General features: G+C 41.9%; 1 protein-coding gene across 3 annotated transcripts in view; it reads left to right on the plus strand.

Moving 5' to 3' along the window:
- The window catches only part of Dip2b (disco interacting protein 2 homolog B), a 248,755-nt gene that overhangs the window by 185,321 nt on the left and 40,731 nt on the right, over nt 1-22,703 (plus strand). For all 3 annotated transcript variants that reach the window (XM_070040936.1, XM_070040944.1, XM_070040949.1), the window contains 9 exons: nt 250-343; nt 1,212-1,331; nt 2,810-2,924; nt 5,530-5,669; nt 6,834-6,970; nt 11,964-12,044; nt 15,614-15,741; nt 17,786-17,900; nt 20,813-21,014. In XM_070040936.1, the coding sequence (XP_069897037.1) occupies nt 250-343; nt 1,212-1,331; nt 2,810-2,924; nt 5,530-5,669; nt 6,834-6,970; nt 11,964-12,044; nt 15,614-15,741; nt 17,786-17,900; nt 20,813-21,014 (1,132 nt within the window). The remainder of the gene's footprint in view (nt 1-249; nt 344-1,211; nt 1,332-2,809; nt 2,925-5,529; nt 5,670-6,833; nt 6,971-11,963; nt 12,045-15,613; nt 15,742-17,785; nt 17,901-20,812; nt 21,015-22,703) is intronic.

The raw sequence follows: 22,703 nt of genomic DNA on the forward strand, positions 1-22,703 counted from the left end.
AAGTTGTATAGTTTATTTTCAACATAAGTGCACAGAAAGAGTGGTGCTGTAGCTCAACTGGTAAAGCGCTATCTTTGAGCTGAAGAGCTGAGGGACAATGCTCAGGCCCAGCAATTCGAGCCCCATGACAGACAAAAAAAAAAAAAAAAAGTGCACAGAAAGGGTGGGACAAAGTGTGAACAAACGCAGTAATGATACTTGTAGACACTATGTATTTAGTTTTGATTGTCTTGTTTCTCTCCTTTTCAGAATGTAATGAATAAGATGCATACAGTCAGTGTGCCCTACTCTGTTATGAAGACCTGTCCTCTGTCTTGGGTCCAAAGAGTACATACACACAAAGGTAACCTTGCCCGGCATCCAACCTTTAACTTAAGACTGTCTGACATAAGATTTTTGGGATTTTAGGGCTGGGAAGGTGGCTCGGTGGTAGAGCGCTTGCTTGCCTTGAATGCATGAGGCCCTGGGTTCTATTCCTCAGCACCACATAAGCAGAAAAAGCCAGAAGTGGCACTGTGGCTCAAGTGGTATAGTGCTAGCCTTGATCTGAAGAGTTAAGGGACAGCGCCCAGGCCCAGAGTTCATGCCCCATGCCTGGCAAAAAAAAAAAAAAAAAAAGATTTTTGAGATTTTCAAATTGCCCTTGTAGAGATAGAGTTCTTTGCCACAATGGCTTAAGAACTTTTTAGAATTCAATTTACTGTAGAAATAGGTAGGCTGTCTATTTTAGATCACTGATGTCCTTTCTTATGAAGTGAGATGAATCCTTCTGAATCTGAGGTCAGAAGTAGGTTTATTGAGTACTGTGGTATACAGAGTTTTCCCACTAGAGGTTGCAGAGAGCGAACAATGGGATGTCTGGTCAGTTGTCTGTTTTTTGTTTTTGGTCAGTCATGGGGCCTGAACTCTGGGCCTGGGCACTGTCCCTCAGCTCTACAGCTCAAGGCTAGCACTCCACCACTTAGCACAGTGCCACTTCCAGCTTTTTCTGCTTATGTGGTGCTAAGGAATCGAACCCAGGGCCTCATGCATGCAAGGTAAGCACTCTACCACTGAGCCACATTCCCAGCCCCCCGGTCAGTTGTCTGAATAGGTGCTTTCTTCCTCTGAGGACAATCTCAGAATATTAAACACTGACCAGATTTAACATACATGTTTGTTACGTGTATTTATATGGATGTATGTTAACTTTGTCCCCCTTGAACTTACAGCCAAAGTAGCATTAGTGAAATGTCGGGATCTGCACTGGGCCATGATGGCTCATCGGGACCAGCGGGACGTGAGCCTGAGCTCTCTCCGAATGTTGATTGTAACTGATGGAGCAAACCCCTGTGAGTATTTATGCAGTGTGGAGCCAAAATATCCTTTTGTTTGGTGCTTTAGGTCTTTTGACCGTTTTCTGTTGTTTCTTTTTAAACATCTGTGTTGATAGATAATTCACATACCATAAAACTTACCCATTTTGCCTGGTGCTGGTAGATCACGCCTAACATCCTAGCTATTCAGAAGGCTGAGATCTGAGGATCACTGTTCAAAGCCAGCCCAGGCAGGAAAGTCCATGAGACTCTTTTATCTCCAATTAACCACTAGAAAACTGAAAGTGGAGCTGTGGCTCAAAGTTGTAGAGTGCTAGCCTTGAGCAAAAAGAGTATAGGGATAGTGCCCAGGCACTGAGTTCAAGCTCTGCAGCCAACCCCCCCCCCCACCAAAGAAAAAAAAAACTTATCCATTTACAATTTTAAAATATTTTTGTGTTACCCTAAAAAGAAATCATATGCCCATTGTCAGTCACTCTCACTTCTCCATATTGTCCCCTGGCTTTAGGCAGTCATGAATCTATTTCCTATCTCTTTAGATTAGCCTACTTTGGATATTTTGTATGATTACAGTCGTACTCTGTGTAGTCTTAGTATCGTGTTTTCAAGGAACCAACTCTTTATTCTTATTCTTTGCCAAATATATCTTGAAGGATCTGTAAGCCATTTTTTTTTTTTATTTTTGGTTCTTTTTCTCCCCTTGGGATAAGAGTCCTGGAACTGATACAGTCCTCTTGTCTCAACCTCCTGAGTCCTAAAATTACAGGCATGCATCACCATTCCCAGCAATGTATAAAGTTTAAAAAACAATTCTTTTTGCTTATTTATATCCTCTTTGGGTCACATGACTATTTGCAATCCTTAGATAAAAAGACCAGATACAGATGACTTGAGGCAAACAAGGGTAGGAGTTTTATGTAAATTCCCCCAGATGGGGGGGGGGGGGGGAAATCTAGAGATCTTTCTGTGTTATCTGCTTTTCTGTATAAGCACAAAAATCCTGGTTCTCTACATACTAGAATCAGGTAGACAATTAGATACTATGTTCTTTATCTAAAGTGGACACAGGATTCACCTTAATAAGAAAAATCAGAAAATACCACACAGAAGGTGGAACTAAGCCGAGATTTCACTAGGCTGCTACAGCAATCACTGCAGGAAGGATTGCTGAATTACAGAGTGGCTGGATATTGCCTGTAGTGTTGCCTCTGATATTGATCGCTCAGTCTAGTAACCATAGCTTTATTCCAAGTTATACCTTTAAATAATGTCAGTGACCTTTCGTGGGCTGGCTGAACATCCATTCATCTCATCTTCAAAATGTAGCAAGCCACCTCATAGGCACAGTAAGCTATTGGTGTGGAATGAATGTGGTACCACTTGAGTTCCCCTGACAAACAGTCATGCCAGCCTCCCACTGCCCCCTTACCAGTTTCCAGCAGTGATGAAAATTATGGTTTCAGCTTTCACATTGATCTATTCCAACTCCTTAGGGTCTGTGTCATCCTGTGATGCCTTCCTGAGTCTGTTCCAAAGCCATGGACTGAAACCTGAGGCCATCTGTCCATGTGCTACATCTTCTGAAGCCATGACTATAGCAATTCGCAGGTACTGTTCACAACACCAGGTCCTCCTGATACATATTAGACTTGGGTGAAATGTGCAATTTTTGCTTCATAAACCTAAAAGTTAAAATAACCTGGCTAAATAGTTTAAAGACTCTGATTTATTATTCCTACTCTCATTCAAGTAAACTGAAATTTTACTTTATTCTTTTTTTTTTGGTGCCAGTACTAGGGCTTGTACTCAGGGCCTTGGCTGTCCCTGAGCTTTATTGCTCATGACTAGCACTATACCACTTGAGCTACAACCCCACTTCTGGCTTCTTTCTCTTTCTTTCTTTCTTTCTTTCTTTCTTTCTTTCTTTCTTTCTTTCTTTCTTTCTTTCTTTCTTTCTTTTTCTTTCCTTCCTTCCTTCCCTCCTTCCTTTTCTTCCTTCCTTCTTTTCCCTCTTTCCTTCCTTCCCTTCCTTTCCTCCCTCCCTTTCTCCCTCTCTGCCTCCCCCTTCTCTCCCTCCCCCTCTCTTTCTTTCTTTCTTTCTTTTTCTTTCCTTCCTTCCTTCCTTCCTTTTCTTCCTTCCTTCTTTTCCCTCTTTCCTTCCTTCCCTTCCTTTCCTCCCTCCCTTTCTCCCTCTCTCCCTCCCCCCTCTCTTTCTTTCTTTCTTTCTTTCTTTCTTTCTTTCTTTCTTTCTTTCTTTCTTTCTTTCTTTCTTTCTTTCTTTCTTTCTTTCCTTCCTTCCTTCCTTCTTTTTTTTTTGGTTGTGGGGCCTGAACTCTGGGCCTGGGCGCTGTCCCTCAGCTCTTCAGCTCAAGGCTAGCGCTTTACCACTTGAGCCACAGCGCCACTTCCGTTTTTTCTTTTTTGCTTATGTGGTGCTGAGGAATCGAACCCAGGGCCTCATGCATGCAAGGCAAGTACTCTACCACTGAGCCACCTTCCCAGCCCTCTTTCTTTCTTTCTTTCTTTCTTTCTTTCTTTCTTTCTTTCTTTCCTACTTTCTTTCCTTACTACTTTCTTTCTTTTTTTCTTTCTTTTTTGTGATTAATTGAAGGTAAGAGTTTCATGAGTCATGAGCTTTCCTATCCAGGCTGGCTTTAAACTTCAATCCTCAGATCTTAGCTTCCTAGGTAACTAGAATTACCTGTGTGAGCCATTGGCACCTGGCACTTTAATTGTTCCTTTTTTTTTTTGCCAGTCCTGGGGCTTGAACTCAGGGCTGGGCACTGTCCCTGAGCTTCTTTTGCTCAAGGCTAGCACTCTACCATTGGAGCCACAGCACCACTTCTGGCTTTTTCTGTTTATGTGGTACTGAAGAATGAAACCCAGGCCTCCATGCATGCTAGTCAAGCACTCTACCACTAAGCTAAATTCCCAGCCCAACTCACATTTATGAATTCTTTTTCTGTATTACTTTGATTTTCCAAATCCGTAGTTAACATCTTAGATTAGAAATAGACTGACTCTAAACAGAAAAAGCTGGAAGTGGCACTGTGGCTCCAGTGCTAGCCTTGAGCAAAAGAAGCCCAGAGACAGTGCCTAGGCCCTGAGTTCAGGCTCCAGGACTGGCACAAAAAAAATTAAAAAATCTTATGGGGCTGGGAATGTGTCTTAGTGGCAGAGTGCTTGCCTAGCATTCGTGAAGCTCTGGGTTTGATTCCTCAGTACCATATAAACAAAAAAGTCAGAAGTGGTGCTGTAGCTCAAGTGGTAGAGTGCTAGCTTTGAGCAGAAGAAGCTCAGAGACAGTACCCAGGTCTGAGTTCAAACCCCAGAACTGGAGAGAGAGAGAAAGGGGGGGGAAGGGTGAGAGGGAGGGAGAAGAAGAAGGATGGAGGAGGAGGAAAAGGAGAAGGAAAGAAAGAAAGAGAGAAAGAAAGAAAGAAAGAAAGAAAGAAAGAAAGAAAGAAAGAAAGAAAGAAAGAAAGAAAAGAAAGACAAAGAAAGAAAGAAAGAGAAAGAAAGAAAGAAAGAAAGAAAAGAAAGAGAAAGAAAGAGGCTGACTCTAGCTGGGCACTTGTGGCTCACTTCTGTGAGTTAGCTACTGAGAAGGCTGAGTTCTTAGGATTGAGTTTCAAAGCTAGCCTAGGCAGACAAATCCAATAGACTATTACCTCCAATTCACTAGCAAAAAAGCCAGAAGTGGAGGTGTGACTTAAGTGGTAAAACACTAGCATTGAGCGAGAAAAGCTAAGTAAGAGCCAGAGGCTATGAGTTCAAGCCCAAGTACCAGCACCCCCAAAAAAAGGAAGTTGGTTGTATGTGTAAATTTGGTTAGTTTGGCTTATTTTTAGTAGAGAAAATGGAGATGTCTTTTTTTTTTTTTTTTGTTCCGGTCGTGGGGCCTGAACTCTGGGCCTGGGCGCTGTCCCTCAGCTCTTCAGCTCAAGGCTAGCACTCTACCACTTGAGCCACAGCGCCACTTCCGGCTTTTTTCTTTTTGCTTATGTGGTGCTGGAATCGAACCCAGGGCCTCATGCATGCAAGGTAAGCGCTCTACCACCTAGCCACCTTCCCAGCCCCTGGAGATGTCTTTTGAATTGTAGTCAGGACATTTGTGTTTTTATATAGTAATGCTTTTTTTCTTGATATCATATAGTTTTTCAGACTTGATTATTTTTGTTTGCTTTATTGTTTGTTTTGTGTCTCTTTTCAGGCCTGGAGTACCTGGGGCTCCTTTGCCAGGAAGAGCCATTCTCTCAATGAATGGATTGAGCTATGGAGTCATCCGGGTCAATACTGAAGATAAAAATTCAGCACTAACAGTTCAGGATGTAGGGCATGTAATGCCTGGTGGTAAGTGATTTGAAGCACTACTTAGATTTTCATGAAGATACATCATCAGAAATAGTAGGGACCTGGGCCAGGGGTGTAACTTATGTGGCTTAGTGATAGAAAGATTGTTTAGCATGTGCAGAGCTCAGGGTTTCATCCCCAGCATTGCCAGAAAAAGAACAAAGGGGGAAAAAAAGAAGAGAAGAAAAGAGACTAGAGTGAAGATGAGAAGGATAGAGGGCCTGGTAAAATTGGAGATCCAAATCCAGGAATTCTTAAATTCAGTACTTAGTTACATAACTTCTCTAAACCTTTCTTAATGGCTAAGTAAGTGTAATTATGCTAACTATGCTAACTGTACTATATGGGTTATCAACTGAGAAGGCTTCAATTATGCTTCTTCATATGAAAAGTTAAGTACCTGAGTAACACCAAAGTTACCCCTTTTCACTGTAATTACCAACCCATTGTGGTTGCCAGAAAGTTGGAGTGCACCAGTCAGGCTCCAGTAGCTCACACCTAAAACCCAAGTACTTGAGAGGCTAAGAATATTTTAGAGCGTATCGAAGACTTCAGAATATCAAAGTTTAAGACCAGCCTAGGCAGAAGTTCAGTAGACCCCTTTTTAACCAATAGCTGGAAAACTGTATCTGGCACACACTAGTCATATCAGCTTTAATGGGAACCCTAAAAGAGGCAGATCATGCCTGGGAAGGGAGATCCTATCTCAAAAATAACCAGCACCAAAAAATACTGAAAGTATGGCTCAGTGGTAGAGTGCCCACCTAGCAAGTGAGACACCTTGATTTCAAACTCCAATACCAAGGAGAGAGAATGAATAAGGGAAGAAGTTGGGGGAGGGGAGGGAAGGAGAAGTAGGGAGAGTGAAGAAGAAGAGAAGGACTGGGAGAGGAGGAGGAACACACTGCTTTCATGAGTGTTGAACTTATTCTGCCTAGGTATAAATTTAATTCATCTTTAAATTTTACAATCATTTGAAAATTACTGTCTCTGAAATCCTTAAATTTCAAGTACACTTATATAGTACAAATTTCTTTTTAGCAATCCTATTTAGTATTGCTAATGTCATCTGGAAATGCAAAGTTCTCTTGAGTTCACAAGGTAAAACTTGTTTTGCAGAGATTCTCTAGAATCTGTCTCTAATTTGTATTTTCTGTGCATTAGGCATGATGTGCATTGTGAAACCAGATGGACCTCCCCAGCTCTGCAAGACAGATGAAATTGGAGAAATCTGTGTTAGTTCCAGAACTGGAGGCATGATGTACTTTGGTCTTGCTGGTGTGACAAAAAATACATTTGAGGTACATGATAGTAACATTTCACAGGGAAAGCATTTGGTGAGGTCAAATGGTAGTAGGCAGATCTGCTCGCTGATAGGATATAGCATAATCTAGTGGTTAAGAATGTGTCCTCTGGGGCTAATGGCCTAAGATTAAACCCTGACTCTGCCAATCACTAGCTGACCTTATATACTCTGTAGCTTCTCCACACCCCTAATTTCCATCTCTTAAAATGAGAATAAGAAGCTGGTGGGACAGGAGGATCTTGAGTTTAAGGCCAACCTAGGCGAAGTTAGTGAGACCCTATTTCAAAAACAAAATGCAAGCAGAAGGGCTGGAGGCATGGCTTATGTGGTAGAGTGTTTTACTAGCATGGTGAGGTTCTGGGTTGAATCTCCAGTATTGGGAGAAAAAAAAAAACATTTAATATCTGGGTAGATATCTAAGAGAAACACACACTTTTACCCTTGTACTCAGAAGGTGAGGCAGGAGGATTACAAGTTGCAAGTCAACTTGAGTTATATAGTGATACCTTGCCGCAAAAGGAAGCTAAATAAATTTGAATGAATGAATATAATAACAGTAGCTACCTCCCAGGGCCATTGTGAAGATTAAATGTTTATAAAGTGCTTAGCGCATCTCTTGGCATATAGAAAATACTGTTGTAAGCCGGGCGCCAGTGGCTTGCACCTGTAATCCTAGCTACTCAGGAGGCTGAGATCTGAGGATCGAGGTTCAAAGCCAGCTGGGGCAGGAAAGTCCATGAGACTCTTATCTCCAATAAGCCACTAGAAAACTGGAAGTGGTGTTGTGGCTCAAGCGGTAGAGTGCTTGCTTTGACCTGAAGAGTGCAGGGACAGCACCCAAGCCCAGAGTTTAAGCCCCATGACTAACCAAAAAAAAAAAAAAAATGGTGCTGTTATATTTATAAACAAAGGGAACAATGTCTTACAAAAATTCATGCTGGTAAATTTGACATAGTTTGAGCTTTATAAGTTCCAATTTTTAATTTTTACAGTAAGTTTACAGTGACATATGCTATGCCAGATCACTAATTAAAACTGAAGAACTGTCTCTTTATAGGGCTCATGATTTTGATCTTTCAGTTACACAGATACTTTCTAAGCTGCTCTGTACCAGCACTATGTGAGTGCTGGGGCAGCACTTGCATTCTGGTGGAGCCAGCCTATACTTCTTAGCTTACCACCACATTGCTTTCCTTCAGGCAGTTCTGCCTCCAAAGCCAAGTTGTAATTAGAATTTGGCCTGACTGCCTGGAAATCAGAACAGGTGTATTTTATTGTCTGAATTTCATAATTGGGATTACCTGCTCAAAGTACCTTTTAGGACTAGAGAGTTTTGGTTGATGGGTTCTACCCCCATTATGCTAGACAGGGCTTACTTAAACACTGCTTTTTTGTTTTTTTGTTTTTTGTTCTGTTTTTGTTTTTTGGGGCCTTGAACTCTGGGCCTGGGTGCTGCTGTCCCTGAGCTGTTCCGCTCAAGGCGAATGCGCTACCACTTGAGCTACAGTGCCACTTCCACGAACACTGCTAATTTTCAGGTCTTTGCACTTTTTCTGTAACATAGAGGATGGCCAAAACACCTTAGAACCAACAGCTTCTGGCATGTAGGAAGTGGTGTGAGTCTGTGTGTCCCATTTGAGAATGAATGCTTACAACTATGTACTAACAGACGTTATTAGTGAATGTGTCATTTATTCAGTAGCATATCTGTTTTAATCATAATATGGTGCCTGAAAAGAGATAAGAACTCCTGGCTTGCCTGTCTGTCATCTTTATGCATACGTGGCACACCGTAAATCATTAAATATCTGTTACTGTCATCATCACTGTTATGACTTGGGCTGCCTGCAAAGGTTGTGCCCAGTCCACATTCATAAACTCTTCAGGTATATGTTCCCCCCACCTTGCCCAGTTTCTTTACCTGCACTAACTCTTGAATACCTACATATTTTGCTATTTTAAATCTTGCCCCATTTCTCTTTTTTTTTTCTTTCCCATTTTTCTTTTTTGCCATGTTTGGGATTAAATTTAGGACCTCATGTTAAGCCTGTATTGTTCAACTGAGCTGTGTCCCTAGCCCCTATTCTGCATGTTTCCAGTGCCTATAATTTTCTTTTTTTTTTTTTTTTTTTTTTTGGGGTCCGGTCATGGGGCCTAAACTCTGGGCCTGGCCGCTGTCCCTCAGCTCTTCAGCTCAAGGCTAGCGCTCTACCACTTGAGCCACAGCGTCACTTCTGGGTTTTTTCTTTTTGCTTATGTGGTGCTGAGGAATCGAACCCAGGGTCTCAGGCATGCAAAGCATGCAAAGCTCTACCACTGAGCCACCTTCCCAGCCCGAGTGCCTATAATTTTCTTCAATGACTTTTCCTCACTAAAAACAGTGGTTGTAGTTGTTTGAAGCTGAGTCTTCCTAAGTTGCCCAGATTATCTTTAAACTCATGATTGTCCTCCTGCCTTTGCCTCTGTAGCTGAAATAGCAACATGCCATCCCACCCAGCTTCAAGTGGTATTTGAAGATACTAGTAATACTTTATTATAGTCTTCCATACAAGGCAGTTGCCTATCCATGACTCTCAGACTTAACATCAACTTGTTCAGTCCAAGTAATGAAGACATTTTGAAATGTCCAGTATAAATATAATACTGGCAAAGTAGAGTGAAACCTAACCAAAAAAGGAGAAAACTATGTCCTTGGTTTTTTATTTTATCTAAATCTTAAGAGATTTAAATTTAAACCCCTTTTTTAATTTAAATCCCGAGAGAGTTTCCCAAAGTAATGATTTCATTAGGACCAAATGGCTAGTCAGAAAATAAAAGTGCAGTAAAAAAAAATTCAATGGATAGGACTAGGAAGGTGGCTCAGTGGTAGAGCACTTGCCTTGCATGCATGAGGCCCTGGGTTTGATTCCTCAGCCCTACATAAGCAAAAAGAAAAAAGCCAGAAGTGGCGCTGTGGCTCAAGTGGTAGAGCGCTAGCCTTGAGCTGAAGAGCTGAGGGACAAAAAAAAAAAAAAAGAGCTGAGGGACAGCGACCAGGCCCAGAGTTCAGGCCCCACAACCAGACCCCCCCCCCCAAAAAAAAAAAGAAAAATTCAATGGATAGCCGGCATCAGTGGCTCATGCCTATAATCCTTAGCTACTCAGGAGGCTGAGATCTGAGGACCACAGTTCAAAGCCAGCCTGGGCAAGAAAGTCGATGAGACTCTTATCTCCAGAAAACCAGAAGTGGTGCTGGGGCTCAAGTGGTAGAGCACTCTCCTTGAGCTGAAGAGCCCAGGGACAGCACCCAGATCCAGAATTCAAGCCCCATAGCCAACAAAAAAAAAAAAAGAAAGGAAAGAAAGAAAGAAAGAAAGAAAATTCAATGTATATCCTACAAAATTAAGAAAAGTGAGGGAAGGGTTGGGAGGGATGAGTGAGGTGATATTGTTCAAGATGCACTGAATTGAATGGTAATTCCTTTTTACAGCTACTTAAAGATAATAAAAATGTTATATATATATTTTTAATTTAATTTATTTATTTTTGGTCAGTCATGGGGCTTGAGCTCTGAGCCTGGGTGCTGTCCTTTAGCTCTTCAGCTGAAGGCTAGCGCTCTACTACTTGAGCCACAGCACCACTTCTGGCTTTTTTCTGTTTACATAGTGCCGGCTAATCAAATCCAGGGCCTCATGCATGCAAGGCAAGCACTCTACCACTGAGCCACCTTCCCACCCCCCAATAAAATATTTTTTAAAAGAAAAGTGTTGGAAATGGAACTGTGACTCAAGTAGTAAACCACAGCCTTGAATGGAAAAGCCAAATGAAAATATGAGGTCCCAAGCTCAGTGCCCCACTACCACCAAAAAAAAAAAAAAGTGTTTTAAAATAAGCTACTGAGAGGAAGAATTCTTTAATATGTGAGAATAACACGCTGGTTTTCCATCTTGCCATGTTCCCTGTTTAACCTGAGGCAAGTGACGCTCGCATAGTCTCTCCTTCTCACCTGTGAAATGGAAGTGATACCCAGTTTCATGATGTTGACTTGACTAACTGAAACAAGACAACCTTTAATTTTTTAATAAAAATCAAAGGGGAAAATCTGTCAGTAAAAACAAGAGATGCTTATGATAAGCCACTCTCAGAAGAAAAACAAATGGCCAATGTTAAACAAAGTAAAAGAAATTTAACCAAATGACAAATAAGGAAATGCAATTAAAATAACAGTGAGATAGATAGCTTTTGTGTATACCAGATTGATAAGACTGGAAATGCAGTATTAACTATGTTAATAATTAATGGACATTCTAATATAGCATTGGTAGAGTATTAATCAAACAGTTTTGTAGGACAACCTATCAAAATTGAAAAGAACCATCATGCTCTATACAAGTGAATAAACAAATACACCACAATAGTCATTAAAGCACTTTCATACTAGTGAAAATTGAGAATAATCAGCCATAAAGATCAGTATATTCTAGTAGCTACTGTTCTCTGAAAACTGAAGCTGTGCCAATCACTGAATTATCTCTGCTAATTTATTTATGTTCCTTAATCTTTACTACAAACCTGGGAGAAAGGTTGAAAACTTAATGGCAAAAAAAAAAAAAAAAAGGCAAGGAACATACCCAAAGTGAACTTCAACCTGATTAGTACATACAATCAGGACTGACTACAGAGACTATTTTAGAGTCTGCACACACAGGTTTTCAAAAAGTGGACTGGGTGAACTCTTACAAAATCAAAAGTGGATCCAAGTTATAAGAAAATGCATAAGAGTAAAAACAGTATATACAATATGATGTTTTTAAAGCACTCAGTATAGAGTGTTTTTTAAGTCCAAAGAGATAAATTGTAAATGTTTATCACTTACGTGGATGGAATTGTTGTTAGATTATGTAATGTTCGTTTTCCAAAAAGCATCTATTACTTTGTGTATTTTTTTAAAATCAAATACATTTTCTAAGAAGAAAGAAAAATTGTTTAACCTTTTCATTGTCTTTTAGGTAATTCCAGTGAATTCTGCAGGTTCTCCTGTAGGAGATGTGCCATTCATCCGGTCAGGATTGTTGGGATTTGTGGGGCCAGTAAGTGATGCTCTCATGTTCATTTTGACACTTCTGATCCAAATACTTGGACTTTAATTTGCCACAGAATGAACTGAATCGTCCAGGGATGTTACAGTGCTATTTCACATCATTTAGAGCAGTTCTTACAAGAATATCATAAAAATGAATTGTTTTTTCCTTTACATGGTTCATGTAATTCCTTCAGACTAAGCCTTTTTTTTTTTTTTTGGTTGGTTGTGGGGCCTGAACTCTGGGCCTGGGCACTGTCCCTCGGCTCTTCAGCTCAAGGCTAACACTCTATATCACTTGAGCCACAGCACCACTTCTGCTTTTTCTGCTTATGTGGTGCTAAGGAATCAAACCCAGGGCCTCATGCATGCAAGGCAAGCACTCTACCACTGAGCCACCTTTCCAGTTTCTATTTTTAAATTTTTCATAGTTTTTCACTCATATTTGCTACTTTCTTTTGATTTGACTAACATGTTGCTGTAAGTTATGAGTTCTGGAAAAAGTTACCTTCAGCTGGAAAGGGAAGACCTCCTATTTGATGTACAAAACATTTTTATACAAATCATCAGCACTATATGTGATAGTAAATTCTTTGAAAATGATTTATTATTCAGCAAATGGTATTTACAGAGCCAATCAGAACCCACAAAGTCGTTTCCAAAGGGCTCCTAGTGATCCTGATGAGCACACAGATGGCAAACGACCAGGTCATGAAGCCTGTGATGAGGCAGTGGGAGTTGGGATTTTATTTTGTAACTAATAGGTAGTCCTTATCCTAGTTGAGCCCATATCCCTTCATCCATCTCTGGTGAAGAACTCTTCACAGCTTAGCTTACATAAGAGAACATCTAATTTTACTCTATCTCTTCTCTACTATTTATGGGCACTAGGGGAATGCAAAGGTCTAAGAGAACCACTCTCTTCGCAGGGTAGTATAAAACTTCCATCTTGACTTCTTTACTCAGAACCAAAGAATTTTCAGACCTAACTCCTTTTAGTTTTCTACTCTACAATTAAGCTTTAGGATGAAGTTCTAACCATCACATCTGCATTCCAAAGAACAGAGGGAAAAGTACATCTTGCTCTCTCAAAAAAATTCTCTGAAATTACTTATCAGAATTTCTGCCTGTGTCTCATTGATCTGAACTAAACCTATGGACACATCTAGCTGTAAGAAAGACTGAAATGCAATATTTTGTTGAATCATGCCCAGCTAAATATAAAGAATGGAGAAATAGGCCCGACAATGGAGGCCTGACAATGACTGGCTCTCCTCGGGTATTTGGGATGGTCTGATGGCTTCTTGGGCATAGAGGTTCTGTCTTAGTCCAATCACTGTATGGCATTACATTGTGCTTAGTAAGCTAACAAGTGACATTCACATGGAGATAACTGTTACATCATTGGTATATTTAAATGTCCAAAACATAGAAAATCATTGATAAATGAGAACCAATCTAATTTACTGCAGATAGCACTGCAAAGAGTATTTATACAATGATGCTTTAGAACTTTGATGGCAATTTTCTTGCTACTTGGTTATCTTGCTGAGAAAGAAAACCTCCTCAGTATTCATTAGATCTTTACTTACTAGTCTGATTCTAATCTTACCAAATAGAAACATTACCCTTATAAACCTAAAACACTACTCTGGAGGCTGAGATCTGAGGATCACAGTTCAAAGCCAGCCCTGGCAGGAAAGTCTATGATACTCTTATCTCCACTAGAAAACCGGAAGTGGCACTGTGGCGCAAGCAGTAGAGCACTTGCCTTAAGCTGAAGAGCGCAGGGACAGCACCCAGGCCCAGAGTTCAAACCCCACGACCAACAAAAACAAACAAACCTAAAATATACCATAATATTTTAATATGTGGCTGGGCGCCAGTGGCTTACACCTGTAATCCTAGCTACTCAGGAGGCTGATATCTGAGGATCATAGTTCAAAGCCAGCCCGGGCAGGAAAGTCCATGAGACTCTTAGCTCTAATAAACCACTAGAAAACCGGAAAGTGGCTCTGTGGCTCAAGTGGTAGAGCGCTCGCCTTGAGCCGAGCACAGGGACAGCTCCCAAGCCCAGAGTTCAAGCCCCATGACCGACCAAAAAAAATTTTTTTTTAGTATGTGAAGTTATTTACATAATAAAACTATTTTAACCTATGTTGAGTAGTAAAGAAATTCTCCTTTTTCTCCCCTTCATTCAACCCAGGAAAAGATACAAAAGATCAACTAATACATACTTGTGGCTGGGAAAATACACTTGTGTAGAGTTCTCAGTGCTTGTTTCCTTTGTTCCTCCCTCCCTTTCTCCCTCCCTCTTTCTTTCTCTGTCTCTTTCTCTTTTTCTTTCTTTCTTTCTTTTGTTCTTTCTCTCTCTCTCTCTTTCTTTTGCCATCCTGAGCACAGTACTTGAGCTTTTTTTCCCCTACTAATTTCAAAGATGTTAAGGTATGAAACATTTTCTTTAAAAATCCATATAATGGGAAGCAGTGCTGTGGTTCAAAGTGGTAAAGCACTAGCTTTGAGCAAAAGAACTCAGGGACAGTGCCCAGGCCCTGGGTTCAAGGTCCATGGCTGATCAAAAATTAAAAATAAAAGCAATAAAATCCGTATAATATGTGAGATTGTTTTCTTTCATACCTTTTATTTTTGTGTGTGCTGGTCCTGGGGCTTGAACTCAAGGCCTGGATATTGTCCCTGGCCTTCTTTTGCTCAAGGCTAGTGCTCTACCATTTGAGCCACAGATCTACTTCTAGCTTTTTTTGTAGTTTAATGGAGGTAAAAATCTTACAGAGGGTTGGGAATGTGGCTCAGTGTTAGAGTGCTTGCCTAGCATGCATGAAGCCCTGGGTTCAATTCCTCAGTACCACATAAACAAGCTGTGGCCCAAGTAGTAGAGCTCTAGCCTTGAGCCAAAGCAGCTCAGAGATAGTTCCCAGGCCCTGAGTTCAAGCCCCATTACAGGCAAAAAATTAAAAAAAATAAATCTCACAGGCTTTCCTGCCCAGTCTGGCTTCAAACCACGATCCTCAGAGCTCAGACTTCTGAGTAGATAGAATTACAGGAGCTGTGAGCCCACCAGTGCCCAGCTCATATCTATTTCTTATATTTTTGGGAGGCAGTACTGGAAGTTGAACCCAGGTCTATGCACATGCTGGGCAAGCACTTTTTTTTTTGTCCCAGTCCTGGAGCTTGAACTCAGGACCTGAGCACTATCCCTGAGCTTTTTTACTCAAGGATAGCCTCTACCACTTGAGCCACAGCTCTGCTTCCAGCTTTTTGCTAGTTAATTGGAATTAATAGTCTCACAGACTTTCCTGACCAGCTAGCTTTGAATCTTGATCCTCAGATCTCAGCCTCCTGAGTAGCTAAGATTACGGGAGTAAGCCATTGGCAACCAAGCTAGGCAAGCTTGTTTCCTTCCCTCCCTCCCTCCCTCCCTCCCTCCCTCCCTCCCTCCCTCCCTCCCTCCCTCCCTCCCTCCCTCCCTCCCTCCCTCCCTTCCTTCCTTCCTTCCTTCCTTCCTTCCTTCCTTCTGTTTAAACCATAAAAACTCAAAGTAAATCATTGTTACCATTTCAGGGTAGCTTGGTGTTTGTGGTTGGAAAAATGGATGGATTACTCATGGTTAGTGGACGAAGACATAATGCTGATGACATTGTTGCTACTGGCTTGGCTGTTGAGTCTATAAAGACCGTGTATAGAGGAAGGTGAGTAGTTGGAATGTTAGCCCTTCTCATGAGACCTAAGTAGATCTTGGTGGGGTGATTTGATGGTGCTTTGTAGATTCTCTTTCCAAATGATTAGTTTGGTTTAGATGAAAAGAGTAGAAACCCAGCTTTCAATATTTAATTCACAGTGTCTGGTTCTTTGTCTATAATTTAGAGGAATGAGACATATCCACATCCTGTATTTTAGATTTGGATTGTTACTATTCATTGAGGAGGATTTTAAAACAAACTGAACATCCTATATTTCTTCAGTCCAGAGGTTGTGGCATTCAGGCCAATCGAGATACTCTGTAGGAGATTATATCTAAGAATTTTTTTGCTTGTTTCTAGCTCAATTATTGGAGCATTGTAAAGTGGAATTTGCACACTAGTGCTAATAATTTTAAATCCTGTGGACAAAGCCAGGCACCTTTTTTTTTCCTTTGCTTATTAATACAAGAAAAATATCTGCTATATATTGAGCAATTGATATTCATTCCAGAAGTTTACAAAGCAACTTTGGTGTCCCTTTAGTTTTTTTTTTGTATTTTGGTCGTGGGGCTTGAACTCTGGGCCTGGGCACTCTCCCGGAGCTCTTCAGCTCAAGGCTAGAGCTCTGCCACTTGAGCCACAGTGCTACTTCTGGATTTCTGATGGTTAATTGGAGATAAGAGTCTCACACACTTTCCTGCCTGGGCTGGCTTTTGAACCGCAATCCTCAGATCTCAGCCTCCTGCTTTCGGTTTATTTTTAAGAAGGAAGTTAAATCCAAAAAGAACCAGCTCCCAAATTGTGTGTTTTTATAATGGTGGATACACACTCCACATGGAGCACTGGACTTCTGTCTCAGTCATAATGATGGCCCCACTCTCAGTGCAATGCCTGGCACATAATCTATGTTCCATAAGTGTGTGAGTGAATGCAGGCTGGCGAGCTGGCATATTTGGCTCTCCAGTGGCTTCCTATCCTCTCATGCATTCATTCTATGAATACTCTTTGGGTGCCAACTCTGGGCCATTGTCCTTGGTGCCCTCACTCTGGGAATGCATAGCAGATGCCTGATCTCTGCCCTTTCGCTGTCATTGTGGGCGCCAGACAGGAACCAGTTAGACAGAGAAGTAGAGAACCTGGGAGAAGTGGCAATGTGGCAGAAACAATACATGGGGTGGGGGCTTGCTAGTATATCTATCAGGTGGTCTGGGAATGCCTCACTAGCAAGGGGACATTTGAGCGGAGACCTCACTTAGAACCCCTCCATCCTCCCCTTTCCCCAGCCTCCCGGGCCTCGGATCCACCCTTGCCTGTGTCTGACTCTCGCTCCCGCTCTCTGCTTCACTACTCTGCTCCAGGCACACTGGCCTTCTTGCTGTTCCTCAAACCTGCCAAGCTCGTCCCTACCTCAGAACCTTTTCGCTTTCCGTTCCTTCTGCCCGGAATCCTCTTCCTCCAGATCTTCGCGTGGCTCGCGTCCTCACCTCATTCAGGTCTCTGCTCCAGTGTCCACTCCCCAGGGAGGCGCTCCCCAGCCACTCACCCCTCCACCCCTCTGTCCCAGTGTGCTTTCTGCTGCGCAGCACAACACGCAGCCATATCCATATGTTGGTTGGTTCTGTCTCTTAACATGTAATCCCTGATGTTCATGACAGTGGGGTGTTTTCTTGTTTGTTTTTTGTTTTGTGCTGGTCCTGAGACTTGAACTTAAGGCCTGGGTGCTACCCCTGAGTTTTTTCACTCAAGGCTGGCATTCTGCTGCTTCAATCATGGCTACACATTTGGCTTTTTGATGGTTAATTGGAGATACGAGTCTCACAGACTTTCCTGCCTGGTCTGGTTTCAAACCTTGATCCTCAGATCTCAGCCTCCTGAGTAAATCCATCTATTTTAAATGAGTCGATTTGGATTTTGATGATAATAGTTGCACATTTCTTTGCTAAACTACTCATTTCTGGGTTCTGTGGTGGGCGGTCTCTCCATAATTCCAGTTAAGCAGAGAAGTAGCTCTGGTTGTGAAGAGAGTCTGATGTGTATGATCTGTCTTTCTTAGAATTGCTGTGTTTTCTGTGTCTGTATTTTATGACGAGCGCATTGTGGTGGTTGCGGAACAAAGGCCCGATGCCTCTGAGGAGGACAGCTTCCAGTGGATGAGCCGGGTGCTGCAGGTAAGCTTCCTTGGGTCTGTGTCCAGTGAGAGGTGGCTGCCACCATTGCTTAAGTACTTGGTTTTTGTTACTGTGTTGTATTTTGTTTTGTTTTTCTCAGTCCAGTCTTAAATTCAAAATCCTCTTGCCCCTTCCTCCACAGTAGCTGGGATTACAAGCATAGAATACCATACCCAGCTTGTAAACACTTTCTGTAATGGGTCAGTTATGTCACCTAATTTTTCTTTCTTGCTGATCACTGCTTAATCTACATACTGTTATCAAAACTAGATAATAAAGTCATTAAACTGACTTGCCTTGGTCAATTTATGCTGCAGTATTTCCTTCCCATGGAAGATTTAACTGTGTAGAATATGTCTCTGACAGCAATCAATTCACTTGTCAGCAGTTAGTCACATATAGTCATAGTACATGCCAAAAGTGGTGCCTTGCATATAAGGGCTCCAAGAATATGTAAGACAGTTTTCTTTCTCCAAAGGACTTCATTATTAGAGAAGATGCAGGATGAGGTAAACCACGAGGAGAAGAGAATAACTCAGGCTTACTGTAAGGGATATGTTTCTAGTGAGGACCAGGCTAAAAGGATGGAAAGAACTTGGGCTTTATTTTCTTTAAATTTTGTGTATGTATGTGGCTTGAACTCTGGGCCTGGGTGCTGTCCCTGAACTCTTTTATTAAACACTAGCACTCTACCACTTGAGCCACAGCTCTGCTTCTGGCTTTCTGGTAATTAACTGGGAGATCAGAGTCACATGGACTATCCTGCCTGGGCTGGCTTTGAACCACAGCCCTTGGAGTTTTGAGTATTACATTTTAATCCAAAGCATATAATATGTGTACATTGGCTGTAGAGTAGTATATACAAATACCCCAATTTGGGTTCCAGATAAATTTCCATAAATTATACCTGGATGCTTTGTCTTTGGTTTCTGGTTTTATGTCCTTGAAGTTAGAACTAGAACACAGTTATCAGAAAAGTGATTTAAAGAAAACCTTCACAGCTGAGAGTTGGTGGCTCATGACTGTAAAACTAGCTACTCAGGAGGCTGAGATCTGAGGATTCCAGTTGAAAGCCTGCCTGGGCAGAAAAGTTCGTGAGATTCTTATCTCCAATTAATCACTAAAAAGCCAGAATTGGCATCGTGGCTCAAAGTGGTAGAGCACTAGCCTTGCATGAAAAAGCTTAGGAACAGGACCCAGGCCCTGAGTTCAAGCCCTACAGTACTGACCAAGAGAGGGGTGGGGGGGGAACCTTTACTTTTGGAATTAACTTGTTCAGACCAATCAGCAGTCATTTTCTTTTCTTTCTTTTTTTTTTTGGGGGGGGGGGTTCCAGTCGTGGGGTCTGAACTCTGGGCCTGTGCGCTATCCCTCAGCTCTTCAGCTCAAGGCTAGTGCTCTACCACTTGAGCCACAGCGCCACTTCTGGCTTTTTTCTTTTTGCTTATGTGGTGCTGAGGAATCGAACCCAGGGCCTCAGGCGTGCAAGGCAAGTGCTCTACCACTGAGCCACCTTCCCAGCCCATCAGCAGTCATTTTCAAGAGCTTGCTTTTAATGTGCCTTTCCAAAGCCTAACTCGGGCTGGGAAGGTGGCTCAGTGGTAGAGTGCTTGCCTTGCACACATGAAGCCCTGGGTTCGATTCCTCAGCACCACATAAGAAAAAAGAAAAAAGCCGGAAGTGACACTGGGGCTCAAGTGGTAGAGTGCTAGTCTTGAGCTGAAGAGCTGAGGGACAGCGCCCAGGCCCAGAGTTCAGGCCCACGACCGGACCCAAAAAAAAAAAAAAAGTGTTGCTTCTATTTATCATACATCAGTATATTATAGGTAAAAAATTTTCAGGGTTAGCCGGGCGCTGGTGGCTCACCTGTAATCCTAGCTACTCAGGAGGCTGAGATCTGAGGATCGCGGTTCAAAGCCAGCCCAGGCAGGAAAGACCGTGAGATTCCTATCTCCAATAAACCACCAGAAAACCAGAAGTGGCGCTGTAGCTCAAGTGGTAGAGTGCTCGCCTTGAGCTGAAGAGCTAAGGGACAGCACTCAGGCCCAGAGTTCAAGCCCCACGACTGACAAAAAAAAAAAAAAAATTTCAGGGTTGGAGGTGTGACTCAGTTGGTAGACTGTTACCCAATAAGTGAAAGCATCAGGTATTGAACTAAAAGTAATAATAAATAAATAATGAAGATTCAAACAAACAGCTGAGCATTGGTGGTTCATGCCTGTAATCCCAGCTACTTAGTATCAAAGCCAGCCTAGGCAGAAAAATTTGTGAGACTCTTCATTTAATAGGCAAGACAAAACAAAGATAACAGGTTTCAGTGTTATCATTTAAGAGAGAGCATATTAGAACTGGTAACTCAGTATCCATCTCTGTCTTTTATGTTGTGTCTTACCTCTTTTCTGTTGCTCTGTGCCAGAATTGAAAGATGTATAGGATTAAAATGATTACCTTTAGGTCTTTGAAAATGGGATCTTTGGACATATGAGATAATTTTTGTTTTGTTTGCTATTTGAGGCAAGGTTTTCTGACTGCTGATTATAACTCTACACCACCATGCCTGTGCATGAAATCTTACTCTGTCTAACAGATTCCAGAGCTGTGGGCAGGGATGGAAGGGAAAATCTAGGGGAAATTAAAGGAAGTGGTAACTTTGTTCCCCCTACAAAAAATGTACTCAATACCTGACTTACAAAATGGTAGTTCTTGTATAACACCTTAATAATAATAATAAAACTTTAAGTGTGAAGTTTAAAGAAAAGAAAATGGTTTTGTATACTTGTAATTATGTTAGGCATTAATACAATGTTTGTTTCTGGAAAATCAATCATACAGTAAAATAATGGATTATGTCAGGCATATGTCTAATGTAGTAAGCATAATTTTATTGAATATTTTTCTCTGTGTTTTTCTAGGCAATTGATAGCATCCATCAAGTAGGGGTTTATTGTCTTGCTCTAGTGCCTGCCAATACATTGCCAAAAACGCCACTAGGAGGGATCCATATATCTCAGACAAAGCAGCTGTTTTTGGAGGGTTCTCTCCATCCTTGCAATATTCTCATGTGCCCACATACATGTGTGACGAACTTGCCAAAGCCCCGGCAGAAGCAACCAGGTAATAATATGCTAGCTGCTTAGCTATAACATTAAAATATAATTTCTAGAAGGTTCCAAGCGAGATTGTCTCTAGAATTTACAAAAATTAAGAAAATAAGAATAGTATAAGCTCACCAAAACCAAGAGGGACCAATAACCTGCACAACAGGCTGCTTGGGTTTGCCACTGCCTCTCTTCTGAGTAATTTTCTATAACATGCTTCATTTTCCCCTGAATATAAAGTATGGGTCAGGAGAATCAAAAAGAGGCTGGGAATATGGCTTAGTGGTAGAGTGCTTGTCTAGCATTCATGAAGCCTTGGGTTCAATTTCTCAGTATCACATAAGCAGAAAAAGCCAGAAGTGGAGCTGTGGCCCAAGTGGTAGAGTGCTAGCCTTGAGCTAAAGAAGTTCAGGGACAGTGCCCAGGCTCTGAGTTCAAGCCCCAGTACTGGCCAAAAAAAAGGATCAGAATTGCACTTGGGAGGGCTGGGAAAGTAGCTCAGTGGTAGAGTGCTTGCCTTGCATGCATGAGGCCCAGGGTTCGATTCCTCAGCACCACATAAACAGAAAAGGCCAGAAGTGGTGCTGTGGCTCAAGTGGTAGAGCCTAGTGGCTTGAGCTGAAGAGCTGAGGGACAGCTCCAGGCCCAGAGTTCAGGCCCCACGACTGACCCCCCGCTCCCCCCCCACCCAGAAAAAAATAAAAGAAAAAGGAATTGCACTAGGAGGGGAGGGGAAGGATAGCAGGGGAAAAACAAAGGAGAAGGTAATAATGATTGATAGGAATTGTACTCATTACCTCACTCATGTAACTGTAACCCCTCTGTACAGTATCTTTACAATAAAAACTTTTTTTAAAAAAAGAATTTCACTGGGAGAACTAGAATAAAGCCAAGTCCTTTATTCTTTTATAATAAGGGAAAATTTCTGATAAGAAGAGCTGATATTTAATGAGTACTTATTAAGTGCCAACTACTGTTTAGCATGCTCTTAGCTACTGGAAAGAAAGTTCAGAAAAGATAAGCATCATTTCCCAAACCACATGACCAGTTGGTAGCAGAGCTAGTTTCATACTTACTGTTATAAAAATCCATTTTTGTTTGTTTTGTTGGTCATGGGGCTTGAACTCTGGGCCTGGGCGTTGTCCCTCAGCTCTTCAGCTCAAGCCACTAGGCTCTACCACTTGAGCCACAGCACCACTTCTGTCCTTTTCTGTTTATGTGGTGCTGAGGAATCGAACCCTGGGCCTCATGCATGCAAGGCAAGCACTCTACCATTTGAGCCACAGAGCCACTTCCAGTTTTCTGGTGGTTTATTGGAGATCAGAGTCTCATGGACTTTCTTGCCTGGGTTGACTTTCAACTGTGATCCTCAGACCTCAGCCTCCTGAATAGCTAGGATTACAGGCATGAGCCACTGGTGGGCGGCTAAAAGTACTGTTGTTGTTGTTTTCTTATCGGTCATGGCGCTTGAACTCTGGATCTATGCACTGTCCCTCAGCTCTTCAGCTCAAGACAAGCACTCTACCATTTGAGCCACAGTGCCACTTCCGGTTTTCTAGTGGTTTATGAGAGATAAGAGTCTCATGGATTTCCTGCCTGGGTTGGCTTTGAACCGTGATTCTCAGATCTCAGACTCCTGTGTAGCTAGGATTACAGGTGTGAGCCACCAGCGCCCGAAAAATCTGTTTGAATCATTATGCTATAC

Source organism: Dipodomys merriami, unplaced genomic scaffold, assembly GCF_024711535.1.
Source record: "Dipodomys merriami isolate MVZ:Mamm:240054 unplaced genomic scaffold, mDipMer1.0.p SCAF_10, whole genome shotgun sequence".
In the NCBI taxonomy this organism is placed as follows: domain Eukaryota; kingdom Metazoa; phylum Chordata; class Mammalia; order Rodentia; family Heteromyidae; genus Dipodomys; species Dipodomys merriami.